General features: G+C 45.3%; 1 protein-coding gene across 50 annotated transcripts in view; it reads right to left on the bottom strand.

Annotated features, from left to right (window-relative positions):
• Positions 1-273: 273 nt before the first annotated feature.
• LOC126297643 (myosin heavy chain, muscle) overlaps positions 274-17,482 on the bottom strand; it is a 52,585-nt gene continuing 35,376 nt past the window's right edge. For 34 of the 50 annotated variants that reach the window (XM_049988702.1, XM_049988676.1, XM_049988680.1 and 31 more), the window contains exons 24-40: positions 14,107-14,235; positions 13,731-13,874; positions 13,550-13,650; positions 13,050-13,251; positions 12,902-12,958; positions 11,887-12,140; positions 10,393-10,471; positions 9,225-9,470; positions 8,941-9,137; positions 8,444-8,793; positions 8,101-8,341; positions 6,442-6,583; positions 6,006-6,317; positions 4,983-5,150; positions 3,155-3,427; positions 2,861-3,013; positions 274-689 (exon numbers count right to left, since the gene is read on the bottom strand). In XM_049988702.1, the coding sequence (XP_049844659.1) occupies positions 606-689; positions 2,861-3,013; positions 3,155-3,427; positions 4,983-5,150; positions 6,006-6,317; positions 6,442-6,583; positions 8,101-8,341; positions 8,444-8,793; positions 8,941-9,137; positions 9,225-9,470; positions 10,393-10,471; positions 11,887-12,140; positions 12,902-12,958; positions 13,050-13,251; positions 13,550-13,650; positions 13,731-13,874; positions 14,107-14,235 (3,132 nt within the window). In that variant the 3' untranslated portion in view covers positions 274-605. Of the gene's footprint in view, positions 690-1,770; positions 1,825-2,860; positions 3,014-3,154; positions 3,428-4,982; positions 5,151-6,005; positions 6,318-6,441; positions 6,584-8,100; positions 8,342-8,443; positions 8,794-8,940; positions 9,138-9,224; positions 9,471-10,392; positions 10,472-10,650; positions 10,730-11,886; positions 12,141-12,901; positions 12,959-13,049; positions 13,252-13,549; positions 13,651-13,730; positions 13,875-14,106; positions 14,236-17,482 lie in introns of all 50 variants that reach the window. The other 16 variants (XM_049988679.1, XM_049988693.1, XM_049988706.1 and 13 more) reach the window with 2 other exon arrangements.

The raw sequence follows: 17,482 nt of genomic DNA, 5'->3' as shown, positions 1-17,482 counted from the left end.
CTATTGTATTTGTAGATGGTTGTGGAACGAGTTTTGCATGTAAGACCTTAATAGCAAATGTTTCATTGTGTGTGTATTTGAATTTATTTTGAATTTATATTTACTGAAGTCTTCAGTCTTTCTTTGCACATTTACTTTGCTAAAACTCAACTGAGTGCGAATATAAGTTTTGATATTGGTACAGATAACGTTTGTCTTACACTCTTCAAAGTTAAGTTGCTACAACAAAGGGTATAGGTAGTGATAATTTTTTTACAAATAAGAATGCTCAAAGAATAGCAAAATTAGTTCTTTATTGGTTCCTTGAGTAGCCACGTACATTAAGTGATCAGTCACACAAGTTAGTCGAGCCAGGGACCAGAATCGAACGAAGAATTAGGGCTGATTTGAACGTGTCTGCTTCTTTGGCAAAGGTCTGGCTCACTAGTATGACAATCTCACTTATCCCACGTGACACGATGATAATATGGAATAAGTATACATATACATATACGAGCAAGTATACATATATATAGCTTAAATATATTTATTGACAAACAAAATATAAAATAAAATATTTTCAAGCTTCCATCATATAACTGCATGGCACTCCCAAATGCTGGTCATTAGAATTCGCCTTCAGGATGGAGGTCGAATCGTGGTGGGAAGGCGTTGCCATCCAGTTGCGGCCTGATGGCGGGCCGGTGTGGCTGCAACATAAGATATCTACGTCAGCACTGCGTACACAACTTTCTATCTCATTTACGCTTTTTATTTGTACTGAGGCGAACAACTTTCACTCCAGAAAGCAGAGTTGTGATACACAAAACTGTTGACTATTTGAAAGACCTTGATTAAGATGTCAATCTATTTAATTTTGTAAACTTTCTGAATTTTACTGCAATAATTGTTCAGAAGAAACTACTAACACACTGCAGCTATTTAAACTCTCATACACAATCAGTCTCTGCAAGACCTCACATCTTGTGTCTTTCATCCATTAATGAACCACATTCTTGTGCTTTTGTATATTTGGTCATAACTGTACAACAGGAGCCCAGAAACAGCTTCCAAGAATGTCAGAATAAGGAACTAACAAACTGCACACCACAGCATACACTGTTACAAAAAGTCGTCAGGTTATAGGCATTCCGTGAAGGGATAAGTGTGGAGCAATATTCTATGTAAAAATATAGTGCTTTTGGAAACTTTTTATTGGCTTCAGTAATTTGAAAGTAACAGGCACCTGAGACGAAAAAGAACTGAGAAACCAGTGAGTCTAAGAGAGTGAATGGTCTCTGCCATTCCCAAAGAGAGAACGTTTATATAGTTGTACTGAAGCCATTCTGTTCCAACGTGTCACTGTACTGTTTAGGAAAACACCACTTGAAGCATTTCTGTACAAAGCAATCATTCACACCACACGTAAAACTATAGTCGCTTTCCAAGCAAACTCGAAGTCTCAGGTGTCCTCGAAGGCCATGCTTTACGTAAACAATTTTCAGGCAATGTCGGTCATGCGAACGGGGAAGGCACAATTAAAACGACTGCGTAGCTCTCCGCAGCAATACTGAGTCTGAGGAATGCGAGAAATTTCTCAGCGAGTGCAAAAAAATATAAGATTTTTTACTCGTGTTGAGATATTTGCAGAAGGATGATGCACGTCTGACGTGTGTATTGTGGGAAGACACGAGGAGTCATGCTGAGCCTGGGGAATGTCACTAGGGCCGCTTGCCTGATGTGTGACACGAGCATTCAGGAAGGACACACAACCAACACAAGAGCACTTACAAGGTAGCCCACCGTTTACTCGGCAGCAGGAATCTTGCGACCCTTGGCCGCTGGCTGCAGAACAAAAACAAACTCCATTCTAGCACTTCCCAAAATACTGCATTTTTTCTATATTACTAAATATGAAAGTAAAACGAGATGTTTACAGTTGATTTAAATTTTGTTTAAAGTAGTCTTAAAAGCATACAAGAGTTTTTATCTTAAAACATTATGCAATCCTACGAAATATTTATAAAGTACTGTATCTTCGATGATTTAGTAATGACTTAAGCTACCACTATTACTTTTATTGCCACTGAAAGCTGTTCGTTCATTTTCTCTCCTACCAAGTTTCGTTCCACGAGGAACAACACAACGTATGACCATTTTCTAACTCGGTAGCCTATTTGTAGATTTCAGGGCAGGAACCTGTTTACGAAAATTTCTAAGTTAGTTTCCACGAGATTTTAGGGGTATATTTGCTAGTGCGTATCAGTTTAGAATGTCCAAGACTATGCCTACAGTTGAGCTCCTGACGAAACTTCCCCTCTCTGCCTGAGGTCGATGGTCCCCGTTAGTGCAATTTCAAATGGATCCCACACAATTACTCGATCAGTATTCTTTCAGTAAATCGAAGCCTGCCATTTTATTTATCTGCAACTTATTCTGTACGATTGACGACTGACTGAAGTGTTGTAAAAGGCTTACACAGTTCTATGCTTCTAGATGTGTAATGACGATGATGAGTCCCATACGCCTTTACCCATTGCCTTCCTCCGACCGCAATGGGGATGAATGATGATGATGAAGACGACGCAACACCCTGTCATCTCGAGGCAGGAAAAAAAAAATACCTACCCTCGCCGGGAATCTAACCCAGGAGCCTCTACTCGTAAAGCGAGAACGCTACCGCGAGACCACGCGTTACGTGTTCTGCAAGTGCACTAAATTATGTTCATTTGGTGGTTGTACTCGCTGCCGACGTTTTGATCGAAATCTTACTGATTATTACTATAATGTTCTCAGATAAGTAACTGCACCATCTGCATGCAATCCGAGATTGCGACGAATCTCCCTGAAATCACTGATAAACGAAATGAAGTGTACTCACGGGTGGGCTGAGTGCACGAGCAGCGGAGCCTCCGCGACCCTTGGCACGGTACTTAGCGATGGCCTGCTCAGCCAAGTCTGCCCGCTCTTCCGCTTCCTCCAGTTCCTGTTGTGCCTTGCGGAACTTGGCCAAGTTCAGGGCTGCAATCTCCTCCTGCAACACACGTCACCGTCTCATACTCCTGCGCTTGGACAGCTGTCTGAAGGATAAAGGAATCTTTCCGTTTCAAATTAAGTTCGAGACAGTTGCGAGAGGCTAAACAGATTTGACAGGGCGTGCAAATTCGCTACTTACGGCTTCTTCTATCTGCCTCTTGTAGGTCTTGATCTTCTGCTGCAGCTTGTCGACCAGGTCCTGCATGCGCTCGTGGTTTTTGCGGTCCTCCTCTGCCTGGAAGCTGAGCTCCTTGATGCGGCGCTCGCTCTTGCGCAGGTTCTTCTGTGCGTCCGCGTGCCTCCTCTGTTCGCCATCCAGTTCGTTCTCCAGCTCCCGTACGCGCTGTTCCAGTTTCTGGATCGCCTTCTTGCCACCCTTGAGAGCGTTCGCCTCGGCTTCGTCCAATCGTACCTGCAGACGAGTCCCACAACCTTTGTTAGTCTCATCGGGAAAATTCTATAATGTCGAGAACGAGAACAATTTAAATTTGACTGCCTTAACGGACCTCGGGGAAGATCAGTTTGGATTCCGTGGAACACGTGAGGCAATACTGACCCTACAACTCATCTTAGAAGAAAGATTAAGGAAAGGCAAACCTACGTTTCTAGCATTTGTAGACCTAGAGAAAGCTTTTGACAGTGTTGATTGGAATACTCTCTTTCAAATTCTGAAGGTGGCAGGGATAAAATACAGGGAGCGAAAGGCTATTTACAATTTGTACAGAAACCAGATGGCAGTTATAAGAGTCGAGGGGTATGAAAGGGAAGCAGTGGTTGGGAATTGAGTGAGACAGGACTGTAGCCTATCCCCGATGTTATTCAATCTGTATATTGAGCAAGCAGTAAAGGAAACAAAAGAAAAGTACGGAGTAGGTATTAAAATCCATGGAGAAGAAACAAAAACTTTGAGGTTCGCCGATGATATTGTAATTCTGTCAGAGACAGCAAAGGACTTGGAAGAGCAGTTGAACGGAATGGACAGTGTCATGAAAGGAGGGTATAAGATGAACATCAACGAAAGCAAAACGAGGATAATGGAATGTAGTCGAATTAAGTCGGGTGATGCTGAGGGTATTAGATTAAGAAATGAGACACTTAAAGTAGTAAACGAGTTTTTCTATTTGGGGAGCAAAATAACTGATGATGGTCGAAGTAGGGAGGCTATAAAATGTAGACTGGCAATGGCAAGGAAAGCGTTTCTGAAGAAGATAAAATGGTTAACATCGAGTATAGAATTAAATGTCAGGAAGTCATTTCGAAAGTATTTGCATGGAGTGTAGCCATGTATGGAAGTGAAACGTGGACGATAAATAGTTTATACAAGAAGAGAATAGAAGCTTTGGAAATGTGGTGCTACAGCAGAATGCTGAAGATTAGATGGGTTGATCACATAACTAATGGGGAGGTATTGAATAGAATTGGGGAGAAGACGAGCTTGTGGCACAACTTGACTTGAAGAAGGGAACTGTTGGTAGGACATGTTCTGAGACATCGAGGGATCACCAATTTAGTATTGGAGGGCAGCGTGGAGGGTAAAAATTGTAGAGGGAGACCAAGAGATGAATACACTAAGCAGATTCAGAAGGATGTACGCTGCAGTAGGTACTGGGAGATGAAGAAGCTTGCACAGGATAGAGTAGCATGGAGAGCTGCATCAAACCAGTCTTAGGACTGAAGACCACAACAACAACGGAGCTATTTACAATCGGAGAGGTGAGAAATGGTGTTGTCGCCTAAAATGAAACTGCTTTCTATATATCCGTATAAAAAAAAAGAAAATTGAGAGCTTTCTCGAGAAACTCTAGTGATACATAGGGACTATATTTACGGAGTTCTGTTTGAGCAACAGAAAATGTCCACAAAAATGCTGAAGCTATGTACAACGAAGTTATGAAGGCAGAGGCGGTTGGGGCTGCCACTGGACGGACAAATAGGTACCAGCGGGCCAGAGAGCCTGCGACTCGTACCTGGAGTTCCTTGATCTGCTGCTCGAGGGCTTTCCTCAGCTTCTCCTGCGTCTGCGCGTGGTCTTGCTCGGCACGGAGCTCGTCAGCCAATCGCGCTGCGTCCACCATCGCCTTCTTCGCCTTCTCCTCGGAGTTCTTGGCCTCGTTCAACAGCTCGTCCAGGTCAGACTGCGAGCAAAAAATCCACTCAATGTAGCTTCGTATTTCTTACAAGTAACTCAGCTCTTTCACAATTGCACTCTTTTACAGAATATTCAAGAAAAGAATATACCATCACAACTAGCTGCTTGGTTGGTAAAATATCTGTGTAGATCTCAGGGATATTTTTCTCGGCAAACAGTTTGTTTAACTAAAGTCTTTGGTTAACTGAGATGCTCGATAGCCTAAGACAGGATAAGTTAGATGTCAAATGCTCGTACCAAAATTTTGAATGGTGTGTGTCGTTACTCTGTGTGTCGTTCTAAAAAGTAATAAGATAGGGCCTGTGCTCGTCTTTCTTAGTTCTGAAGTACACCCCTGTAGTGAATTCTTTCTTTGACTTGTGCCTTTTTCCCGCAATGACGCAGGGTCGGCAAGGTTAATCGGATTTGCCGCCACCCCGTACCCCCGGGGACGGAAATAGTGTACCCCAACTGCCTGTGTCTAGTGTAATCCATGGAATAGTGCGAATGTGTTCAGATGTCTGCGAGCCGTGTAACTGAGGCGGGACGTGGGGACCAGACCGATATTCACCGAGTGGGATGTGGAAAACCGTCTATAAACCACATCCAGGCCGGCCAGCACACCGGCCTCCGGCGTTAAGCCGCCGGGCGGATTCGATCTGGGGCCGGCGCGCCTACCCGAGTGCAGGAAGCAGCGCATTAGCGTTCTCGGCTAACCTGGCAGGTACATCCCTGTAGTGAATATAATGGTGAAAACAACGACAGTTCCTGGTGAGGGAACAGTAGTACGATGTCCGTAGGCGAAGGCAGTTTACTGTTTATGTTGTTGGCTAAGTTAATCTGTGTAGGCAGTGCTACTTACGTGCAGGGTCTGCAGCTCGGACTCGAGCTTGCGCTTGGCGGCGGAGATGGAGGTGTTCTGCGCAGACAGCTCGTTGAGCTGCTCGTGCGCGTCGCTGAGCTCCTGTTCAGCCTGTCGGCGGCCGCGGTCGGCCTGCTCCAGCAGAGTGCGGGACTCTTCCAGCTCGTTCTGCAGCGCATTGGCGCGCCTCTCAGAGATGCCCAACAGCTCCCTGGCGTCGTCGCGGGCTCGCTGCTCCTCCTCCAGGGCGGTCTGGATGTCCTTCAGCTGCTGCTGGTATCTCTTGATGTTCTTCTGCGCCTCGGCGTTGGCCTACGGAAACGGACAGGCAGCGAGCCCGTAGCTAATGTAATGGCTCCCTGAACAATTTAAGTGATGCAATACTCGATATTAGTGACATCTGTGTCGGGACATTGGATAAGAGAGGCATAATTACCTTGTTGGCGTGGTCCAGAGCGATCTCAAGCTCGTTGATGTCGGCCTCGAGCTTCTTCTTCATACGCAGAGCTTCAGCCTTGCCCTTTGCTTCAGCCTCCAAGCTGGCTTGCATGGAGTCGAGAGCACGCTGGTGGTTCTTCCTGTGGGAGAACATTGAACATCGAGTATTCAGTACACCTGATCACTGATTCCCAAAAAAGTGGTCTGTGGATAAGAAAGTGGGGTGTAAACAAAGGCATTTCTAGTGTTCTGTCGAGAAAGAGCAGAAGTATATATACAGTAGCTGAATGCGAGAATATTCGATCATTGCAAAAAATGGAGTACAGTCTAGTTTGCCTGAGTTCGGCTGGTCTCGTTATCTTTAGATTAGATTAGTACTTGTTCCATAGATCACGAATACGAGACTTCGCAATGATGTGGAACGTGTCAGATTAATAAAAGGTGTCTATACAAGATATTACATTAGACAAAATGTTTCATGACACTCAATTTTTTTTGTGGTGGTTGGGAAATTACCCACTTACTACATCCAAAAATTCATCTAATGAGTAGGAGTTGCCATTAAGAAATTCTTTTAATTTTATTTTAAATGCTATATGGCTATCTGTCAGACTTTTGATGCTATTAGGTAAGTGACCAAAGACTTTTGTGGCAGCATAATTTACCCCCTCTTGAGCCAAAGTTAGATTTAACCTTGAGTAGTGTTGTAGCCACGTACACTGCTATTACTTTGGATTCGTTCGGGCTGTTAATAACAAATTTCATAAGTGAATATATATATATATATTGTGAGGCTACAGTGAAGATTTCTAGCTCTTTAAATAAGTGTCTGCAGGATGATCTTGGATGAGCTCCAGCAATTATTCTGATTACACGCTTTTGTGCAATGAACACTCTTTTACTCAATGATGAGTTACCCTAGAATATGCCATACGAAGGCACAGAATGAAAATAGGCGTGGTTAGCTAATTTACTCAGACGTATATCGCCAAAATTTGCAATGACCCTAATAGCATAAGTAGCTGAACTCAAACGTTTTAGCAGATCCTCAGTGTGTTTTTTCCAGTTCAACCCCTCATCTTATCATTAATGATGCCATAGTCACCCCCACATTCCCATCTATCATTGCTATGCGACTCTAAGTAGCTCTACTCAAATCGATCTCTACTATTCCTGTTGTTTTTACAACCACCCTGGACGTCCTAAGCTAAGAGTCATAATCACTTCCTTTTCTGACGTCCAGTTACGCTCTATTTCACTATAGCTAATTCAGTACACCCAAGGCTCTACCGCAGCTGTGTTAATAGCCCAGCGCCACTTTTACAATTTTCAGTGCTCTGTTTGGATACAGCAGAATGAAGTCCAAACTGTTAAAGAATGTATACTTAGCCCCTTAACGGTTCAAAAATGATTCAAATGGCTCTGAGCACTATGCGACTTAACTTCTGAGGTCATCAGTCGCCTAGAACTTAGAACTAATTAAACCTAACTAACCTAAGGACATCACACACATCCATGCCCGAGGCAGGATTCGAACCTGCGACCGGAGCGGTCGCTCGGCTCCAGACTGTAGCCCCTAGAACCGCACGGCCACTCCGGCCGGCCCTTGATGGAATGGGCTTGGAAATTCCATATGCGTACGTGTCGCTAATGTTACCTTGTGTTCTCGAATTCTTCCTCCTTCTCCTGGATGCGGCGGTCGATCTCCTGGCGCACCTGCGACAGTTCCAGCTGCGAGCGCAGCACCTTGTTCTCCTCCTGCTCCAGGGCGGCTTCGGCCTCCTCCAGAGCTGCCTGCAGCTCGTCCTTCTCGGCCTCCAGTCGCTTCCTTGCCTTCTCGATCTCGTGAATGTTGCGGCCACCCTCGCCGATCTGGTCCAGCAGATCTTTCACCTCGTCTGTAAGCAATCACAGACAATGCTCGCGTTACGAAATGTAACGAGATTTTGACAGTGATGGTGACGGTGCCGCATTCTGGTGGCGCATGCAGGGGTACTTACCGGCCAAGTTCTTGTTCTCGCGACGCACTGCCTCCAGCTGCTCCTGGCCCTCCTCGTACGCTCCCTTGAGACGGAAGAGTTCGGTCGAGTAGTTGCGGCATTCCTTCTGGCTGGCGTCCAGCTCGGCAGCCAAGTCATCGACCTTGAGCTTCCATTCGCCAATGATCTTGTCGAAGGCCTTCTGCTTCTTCTCAGCGGCGTTCGCCAGGGCAGTAGCGCGGTCGACCTCCAGTTGCAGGTCTTCGACCTCAGTGGACAGGCGCTGCTTGGTCTTCTCGAGAGCGACGACCTTCTGGTTCAGTGACTCGATGGTCTCCTCAGCCTCAGCAAGACGGGCCTGCAGCTTACGCCTGCACAAATAGTTGTACAACGGTTAGCTACTCAGTAATGTGAATGTGTTGTAGTATTTACAGCATAACAATTTGGTAGTATCTCTCGAGGTCTGCTGGTTTCAAAATGGAGAGTTTCTGGCGATGGCAGCAGTTGTAGGTACTTACTTGGCTTCCTCGAGCTCTTCGGCGCGAGCCACACCTTCGGACTCGTACTTGGAGCGCCACAGTTGTGCCTCGGCGTTGGCCTTGGACAGCTGCCTCTGGATGTCAGCCTTGGCTTCGGCTTCCTCTTCCAGCTGCTCGCGTACGTTGTCCAGGTCGTGCTCCAGGTTGCGGAACTTGCCCAGCAGTGTAGCGCGCTCCTGCAAAGTATAAAAGGAGTTCTCGTAAGTATCGACTGCTCGTCAGTAGAGGGCTGGTTCTTTACTCGACTTAGTGAATGTGCTCACCCTAGATTCCTCGTCCGCCAGACGCTTGGTGTCCTCGAGCTGCGTGGTGAGCGAGATCTTGAGCTTGCTCAGCTGCGACACCTGCGACTCGGCTTCCTCCAACTGCCGCAGGAGGTCGGAGTTCTCGATGGACAGCTTCTTCTTGGCGGCATCGAAGTCGTTGAGCGTGCGGTTGGACTCGTCCAGCTTGCCCTGGACTTCGTTGAGCTGGTGCTGCAGTTGCTTGGCAACCTTCTCTGCGGCGGCCTGGGCAAATGTGAACACGGTGAGTTTCTACTGCTTCCGATTTCACATATTAACTGATCAAGTTATACTGGTTTTAAGCATATTAAAATGCCGCTTGAGAATTTCGGTAAAACTGTGTAGAATAAAAAGCAGTATAAATCTTTCATACAGAAATGCTGTTAAGACACCTAGAGTAAACCAACAGCTGTGAGTGAGCAAGATGTTATCGCTCATCAAACTCGTTGTTATTGAACATATTTAGTTTTGTATAAAATTTGTATTAAATTATAGCTGCGACAATTGTTATGAAACACTCTTGTTACTTAGATTACGGCTTTGTGTTTTAACTGCGGCATTTGTTATGAAACGCTTTTGTTACAAACATCGTAATATTGTTCCTATAAAATAGAGGTGTGTCTGGAACATGTAAAAGATAAAGGATTTTTAACTGGTTATAAACATGTTAGTGACGACCACACAACACGTACACGAAATAGGACACAACAACAAACAAATGAGTCGCTTAATACAAAGGTATTAGATAGGATGTTACCACATATGTTGTTGCATATCATAGCAAAGCCACTTGCGCGTCGTTCATTATTTTTTTCAGTATTTAGCGGAATTAGCTTATTAATCAAATTTCAGCCGCTTTTTCGGTGTTTACATTTCCTTTGAGGCAGTAGCCGTAAAATTTTGTAATAACTTTTGTTTTCTGATAAATTTAAGCAGTTCGCTTTTACACAAGGATTGTGACAAATAGTAGTGTGAAATTAATTGTTTAACCCTCCTGAGAGAGAATACGGGCTACTGCAGTAGAGTTGAAAGTTTCAGACGTCTCAAAGGAAAGAAGCACGAAACGTGCGAAATTGTGCCGGCAACGATTAGCAACGGAAGCCTTTTGTTACAGCTTGCTTTCAGCCAACCGACATTGACTGGATACCTTCTCGTTGGACAAGTGGTCGACTCCCGCTCGCAGGTCGTTCAGCTCTGAGGCGAACTGAGCTTTGTCCTTTTCGGCTCTGCGGAGCATTAAGAACAAGAAGAAGAGGTCAGCACACTGCTAGGGAAAAGTTTTCGGGGCTGAGCGAGGGTCCGCGATTCACGGGGACACTCGCCCACCGCCGGGTCGGGAGGGGCTCCTAAGGGGACAGAACAGAACAGGGGACATGCTGGGCTCAGCGAAGGCAGGGGGGTTTACCTTGTCACGGGCCAAGCCGTCAATGGCGCCGCGCACGTTGTTCAGCTCATTGATAGCTGCAGAGCGGTCATGCTCAGCCCTGTGGATTGAAAAGTCATCTTCATCTCATTCCTTACACAATTTCCCTCCAATACTCCAGTACAAGGCCACTTTATGCTGTTTTCTAACACGAAATTTTAAGACAGGAACATCCAAATTTTCTTTTAATATGTGTACCCATAAACTTGTCTAATTGCAAAGAATATTGAAACTGATGCTAATTAAAAATTTTAACTTTTACATTACGGGTATTTCTAACTTATAGTCTGAAAAACATTTGAAGTCCTGTCACGAAATGTTTCTAGAACTATGAGGCCCTCATTCCGTGGAAACATTTCCTCCTTTGTAACAACACAAGTGTTCCAGAGTTCTTTTAAAATACATTTCTTAAGCGTGTTTTTTCTTAATTTTCAAATTTAATATACTACTCTGAAATAATAATAACAAAGCTTCATATACGATTAATGCAATTTACCTGTTTATGAAACAATATCTGATGCAAATTTTTTATTGTAATAATCCCCAACTTGTGTACTTCAGATGTGTATCATCATAAAAAAGTCCTGAGCACCGAAGGAATGTAAAATTTTTATCAGAAGGCACTGCACAAAAAACTAGTATTAAATTTAGATTTCGAGCCCCAGAAACTGTGGAGAATCGAGTAAAAGGAAAGAACATATACATATTTACTCAATAATAGCAAGATATTGAAGTTACAAGTAAACTGAAACTTCCTGCCAGATTAAAACTGTGTGCCGGACCGAGACTCGAACTGGGGACCTTTGCCTTTCGCGGGCAAGAGCTCTACCGACTGAGCTACCCAAGCACGACTCACGCCCAGTCCTCACAGCTTTAATTCCGCCAGTACCTCGTCTCCTACCTTCCAAACTTTACAGAAGCTCTCCTGCGAACCTTGCAGAACTAGCACTCCTGAAAGAAAGGATTTGCGGAGACATGGCTTAGCCACAGCCTGGACGAGGTACTAAGGTTCGAGTTCGAGTCTCTGTCCGGCACACAGTTTTAACGTGCCAGGAAGTTTCATATCAGCGCACACTCTGCTGTAGAGTGAAAATTTCATTCTAGTTACAAGTAAACTGTTCTAGAGAATTATCTTGTACTCTTAAGGTGAGATAGTAAATGATGCTGTACTTCCAAGTAGGCAAATGATAAATGTACGAATGAGCTAAGTGTACTGACTTGGCCTTGAGCTTGTTGAGCTGGTCAATCTGCTCTCCCATCTCGGCGACGGCGTCGTTGTGCTTCTTGCGCAGGTTGGCGAGCGTGCTCTCGTGCTGGATGTTAGCCTCTTCCAGGTCGCGGCGCAGCTTGCTCAGCTCGGCTTCGCGCTTCTTGTTGAGCTCGATCTGCGCGGAGGTGGCACCGCCGGCTTCCTCGAGGCGTTCTCCCAGCTCTTCCAGTTCGCGGGCCAGGTCGGCGCGCTGCTTCTCAGCCTGCGCACGCCACAAACGCACTTTTCGTGGGCCAGATCGGGCTCTCGGGAACCATTGATAGAACGAAATTAAAGTAACCAACACGGTAGTATACTTGCACATCAAGGTACGTTGTCGTTTCTAGTTGCATGAGGCAACTAAAAAAAAATTAAAAAATGAAAAAAAATAATCGCGGAAGGTAGCGATACGGAGATTGTTGGCAGGTATGACTCATCTACGAGGTATGAAACTTACAAACTCTCATCACGTCCCATACTCGTGTGATTCGAATATTCTGGGCCCCGAGAAAGTCAAAAGTGTCTGCACATCTTTCTGCATGATTATTCCTTTAAAGCCAGTGTTTTACAAAGATGTCCAGAGAACTCGTCTGTAAGCTACTGCAGTGAGGTATTGCACGGAAACTCGTCTTCAGCGTGGAAAATTAAATGGTACTGCTGCTCCTAGTGTAAAGGCTCACCTCATGTTAACTGGAGTATAAAATACTAAAACGCGTTTGGAGGTATTCGGCACGATGGTTCTTTTCCACTTGCTACTGTTCCTTAATGAAATGTGGAACTCTTGTGTGGAAGTTAGTACGAAGATAGATGTGCTGGGGAATTACACTTCTTTGCAATAACCAGCGTCACAATGCATCTGGTCTAAGAAATTTAAAGCACCAATATTCGTTCTAAAACCATCGTCGGAACCATATCTATACTATCACTTTCTTAAAAATGTTATTCGAATTCAAATAATAGCACGATGTAAGCGGCGCTACTCACCTTAGCTCTCGCTTGGCGTTCAGCTTCAACTTCTTCCTCGAGCTCCTCGATGCGAGCCTGCAACGAGAAATTTCAAATTGAACAACCACTCGGTTGGACGTCACTGTTATGCGAAGCGGAAATTGTGGTCGCATTCGCGAAGCTGTACCTGCAGTTCCTTGATCTGTTTCTGCAGTTTGGACACGAGAGACTGTTCATCTTCGAGCTTAGCAGCAAGCGACGAGATCTCCTTGTCCTTGCGCTGGATGGTCTGCTCGAGTTCCTTCTTGTTACGCTCGAGGTCGGCCACGGCTTCCTGGGTCAGCTTGAGGTCACCCTCAACCTTTCGCTTGGCCTTCTCAACGTCGCCACTGTGAACACGTAGTGGTACAGGTTAAAAGAATCTCCTCATGGCGCTGCACGACTGAGTTTTGATCTCAGATTCAGGTTTAGAACTGAAGTGACGGATTTCGGCTTAATTTGCGTTTCCTTACAGAAATGTAACACGAAAAACTGCTACGAATTCACATTACTACCATTTCTGGAATGCTAGTATTTTGATTAATTTGGAATACTCGGAGCAACGGCATAATCTTTGGCATGCAGACTAATTGTTACATAGTAGCAACATCGAGTACTCGGAGAGCTGCTGATCGCTTTGCAACTCACCGAAGTTTCTTCTCACGCTCCAGAGAGTCCTCCAGTTCGTCCAGCGTCTGCTCGAGCTTGGCCTTCACCTTGTTCAAGTGGTTCACCTTGTCTTCAGCAGCCTACGGCAGAAAGCAGGCGGTTACTCGCAATTACTCGCACTCGGAAGCAGCATTTAGGCAGGAGAGTCGTGGCCGCTTACCTGCAACTCCTCAGCGGTCTTCTGGTTGATGTCGCCCTGGTTCTTCTTCTCCTTGTTCAGCTTGTTGATCAGCTCGTCCTGGTGGGCGATCTCGTCGTTGAGGTTGCGGATCTGGTGGTCCTTGGTGGCCTTGTCTTGCTCAGCCTGAAAGCGTCCACGTAATTTTTAGTGTATTCGCTCGAGTCCTACTGGACTGCCGTTGAAGCCTTAACAATGCTTTTGGAAAGTTGGATCAGAATTATTGAGAAGGCGTTAAAATTTGTTGTGGTTTGAATCTGAGCGCCTAAAGTGAATGGCGCGCAGTGATGTGGTATATGTTACAGAATGGAAACGTCGTCTAAGTTGAAATAAGGTAGCTCAAGTACCGGACGATTACCTTTTGGACGGCGAGTTCGAGGTCCTCGACATCCTTCTTGAGGCCAGAGATCTCCTGCTCGAGCTTCTTCTTGGACTGGAAGAGCTGGTTGCGTGCATCTTCCTCCTGCTGGAGACGGTCTTGTGTGTCCTACGGCAGAGAAAAGCGAGTCAGGCAAGCTTCACGGACGACCCTCCACTGGACCGCAACTGGACAATATTTTATAAGTACCGTACACATCTCAACCGTTTTAATTACTAGTGCTAATTCGTGCTAGAGATGCGCATCCATTTAAGACGAGGACAGCAGAGGCGTGGGTGATATTTCGCGAAGGTGGCCATTAAAAAAATAGTTGAACCGATTCCAGGAACGCCTCGTGTGCTGGCGAGTCCTTCCCTCACATCGTTAACACTCCATCATAGATGACGCTCGTGGATCGCTTCCAGAGGACGTTTATAAACAGGGTGAAGGCGCGGCGGCGAGAATATCGTCCCATTTTCTTTGATTTGATATTTCCTGTCGTGCGAGGCAGTAGACGGAAGAGGCGCGCCTGCTGTCCTGGCACACGGCTGCCCCCGAGCTATTCCTAGCGCGCACTGGGTCCCGTCACTCATAACGCGCCTCGCAGTAGCTCCCTATCTCACATCTCACTGGCTCCCTCAACAATCAACTGTTGAGAATCCCCACCACATTGGTTGAGGTCCAAGGATTGCGTCTGATGTCCCTTTCTACTAACAACCAGCCAATTGTTCTGCCTTTCGCGTTTCATTTTTTTTCCCCCGTAGCTAAACCTCCTTCTCTCCTGTACGCTCCTTGCTACGTTTGTAACAATCGTGCCATTCTACTGCCGCATCGTGTTTTAATTTACTCCCGACAGACAGCTGCATACCTGAGCTATACCAGGCTGGAGGAAAATAAATATATGAACGACATAAATTCAGCCGGCGTGGAGGTGCAGCATTTACAGCACGGACTGGACTATTTCCGATGGAGCAGTGATTCACGACGGAGCTGTTTACGTGCGCTATTTCTGCTCCTGGAGCCGTGAGTCAGGGCGCGGGCGTCTCGTGCGGCCGCAGCGTCTAGACTTTGTTCTCGGGCACCCGCTCCTTTCACATAAATATTTGGAGCTTCATCAGACATGTGATACTGTAGAAACTATTGTCGGCATTTGTCCGTATCCCCTCTTCTATTTTCAAGCGTAACGTCTCCGATTTCGCCGCTTCTGATAGACGCGTACATATTTTTATGCTTTTGTGATACCAGTTCACAGATGTAGTCCATATTAGCAACGACCCAGATTCGAACCCGGCTCATTATCGGAAGGAACCAGGTGAATGCTCAGTGTTTAAATGGTTCAAATGGCTCTTAGCACTATGCGACGGAAATTCTGAGGTCATCAGTCGCCTAGAACTTAGAACTAATTAAACCTAACTAACCTAAGGACATCACACATATCCATGCCCGAGGCGGGATTCGAACCTGCGACCGTAGCGGTCCCTCGGCTGCTCCAGACTGTAGCGCCTAGAACCGCACGGCTACTCGGGCCGGCAATGCTCAGTGTAATCCTGCTAGACCAGTGTAAGCGTAAAATGCCCCTTTTGGTATCTACTTCAACACAAGCTACTCCTTTGTTAAAAAATGTACGAGCTGGAAAGTTTCCTAGTATTTCACAAATTCCACAATTACACAAAAACAGTTATGACTTCTGACTTCACAGAAAAGCTTATTCTCGGACACCCGCTCCTTTCACATAAATATTTGGAGCTTCATCAGACATGTAATACTGTACAAACTATTGTCGGCATTTGTCCGTATCCCTTCTTCTATTTTCAAGCGTAACGTCTCCGATTTCGCCGCTTCTGATAGACGCGTACATATTTTTATGCTTTTGTGATACCAGTTCACAGATGTAGTCCATATTAGCAACGACCTAGATTCGAACCCGGCTAATTTTCGCAAGGAACCAAGTGAATGCTCAGTGTAATCCTGCTAGACCAGTGTAAGCGTAAAATGCCCCTTTTGATATCTACTTGAACACAAGCTACCCCTTTGTTAAAAAGTGTAAGTGAAAAATGTACTAGCTGAAACGTTTCCTTGTATTTCACAAATTCCACAGTTACACAAAAACAGTTCTGACTTCACGGAAAAGCTTATTCTTAAAATATTAGGAGTGAATGTTCCTAGAAGAGTCTGCTAACATATTACTTCATCCCATATTTATGCTACGCAGTAACAAAGAGACATAATGGTATTCCACATGCCTTCAACCACACCCTGTACACTCGCTTGAGGAACACGCGTGCATAGGGTGTGGCATATATGAGCGTTTTAGGAAGGAAAGAAAACTTTTATTGAAATTAACGTAGAATTGTGCAGGTGTACCGAGATACTGTAAAGCACTTCACTCGAGACTAGTTTCATATTTAGAAAGCAATTTGTTACCGACCAGAAATCATAGCATCGGATGGAGAGAAATAAAGGATGCGGAATCTTATAGTATTTGCAGTACTGACGACGCGATTGGAATTGTACGGTTACTTTATTTTTCTTAAGCTCATTATTTTATTCGGGTTTCGTGATAGTGGTTCCACCTTCCCAAATAACGTTATAGTGGGAACCGTTTCCGAGTGGCACAGCCAGCGAACGGTCTAAGTGCTTATATCCGTTTCGACTGGCTGGCCGGTTCCGGTTTCCACCACGCTGCCACGCACTACTCAAGTGTAACCCGAGACTGACTCAGGTGCTTCTAGAAATAGCCAATGGCTGACCGCCAGCTTACCTACCCCAGTATCGAGTTTCACGTACCAAACAAAGTTTCCCTGAATATGACTTTTTAAATCAATTTTTCCCTCCATTTCCTCTTTTTTAAAAAAAGTGCGCATATTGTGGACTACTGACACGAATCTTCGGAAATACTAAACTCTAACTCCGATAACTCATACCCCGAAAGAATAATATTTCTTCCGCACTAACGTAGATTTACCTGAAGAGGCCTTTACGTTCTGGAGAAAATAAACTGTATATTTTCACAAGGCTGACACTTTGTTGAACGATGCCAGGATTGGAGCTTATCGCTTGGGCGCGGATTGTGTATTTCTGTTTGCCTGAAGGTCTGTTTGACGAGGGGGAGCTGGCACTGTCTAATGTCAGACGGTTCGTTTACCTCCTGAATGTATAAATCTGCTAGGAACAGGTTAAAAGGGAAGCACCTCACTAATTTTGTAAATCGGACACGCCCAGAAATTTTGCCTGAAGAAAGTGCACCAGTTCTGCTTTCAGTATTACAGTCGAAACAGGAGCTTTAAAGAGTTTGAGGCTTAGACTTGTGTCGTCCCTGGAAAGATGTCTCGTCTTCGATTTGACCACCTTCGCTGTAATACTGTTACACAGAACT

This window comes from Schistocerca gregaria, chromosome X (genome assembly GCF_023897955.1).
Source record: "Schistocerca gregaria isolate iqSchGreg1 chromosome X, iqSchGreg1.2, whole genome shotgun sequence".
Taxonomy (NCBI): domain Eukaryota; kingdom Metazoa; phylum Arthropoda; class Insecta; order Orthoptera; family Acrididae; genus Schistocerca; species Schistocerca gregaria.
This window is presented reverse-complemented; position numbering and strand designations above follow the sequence as displayed.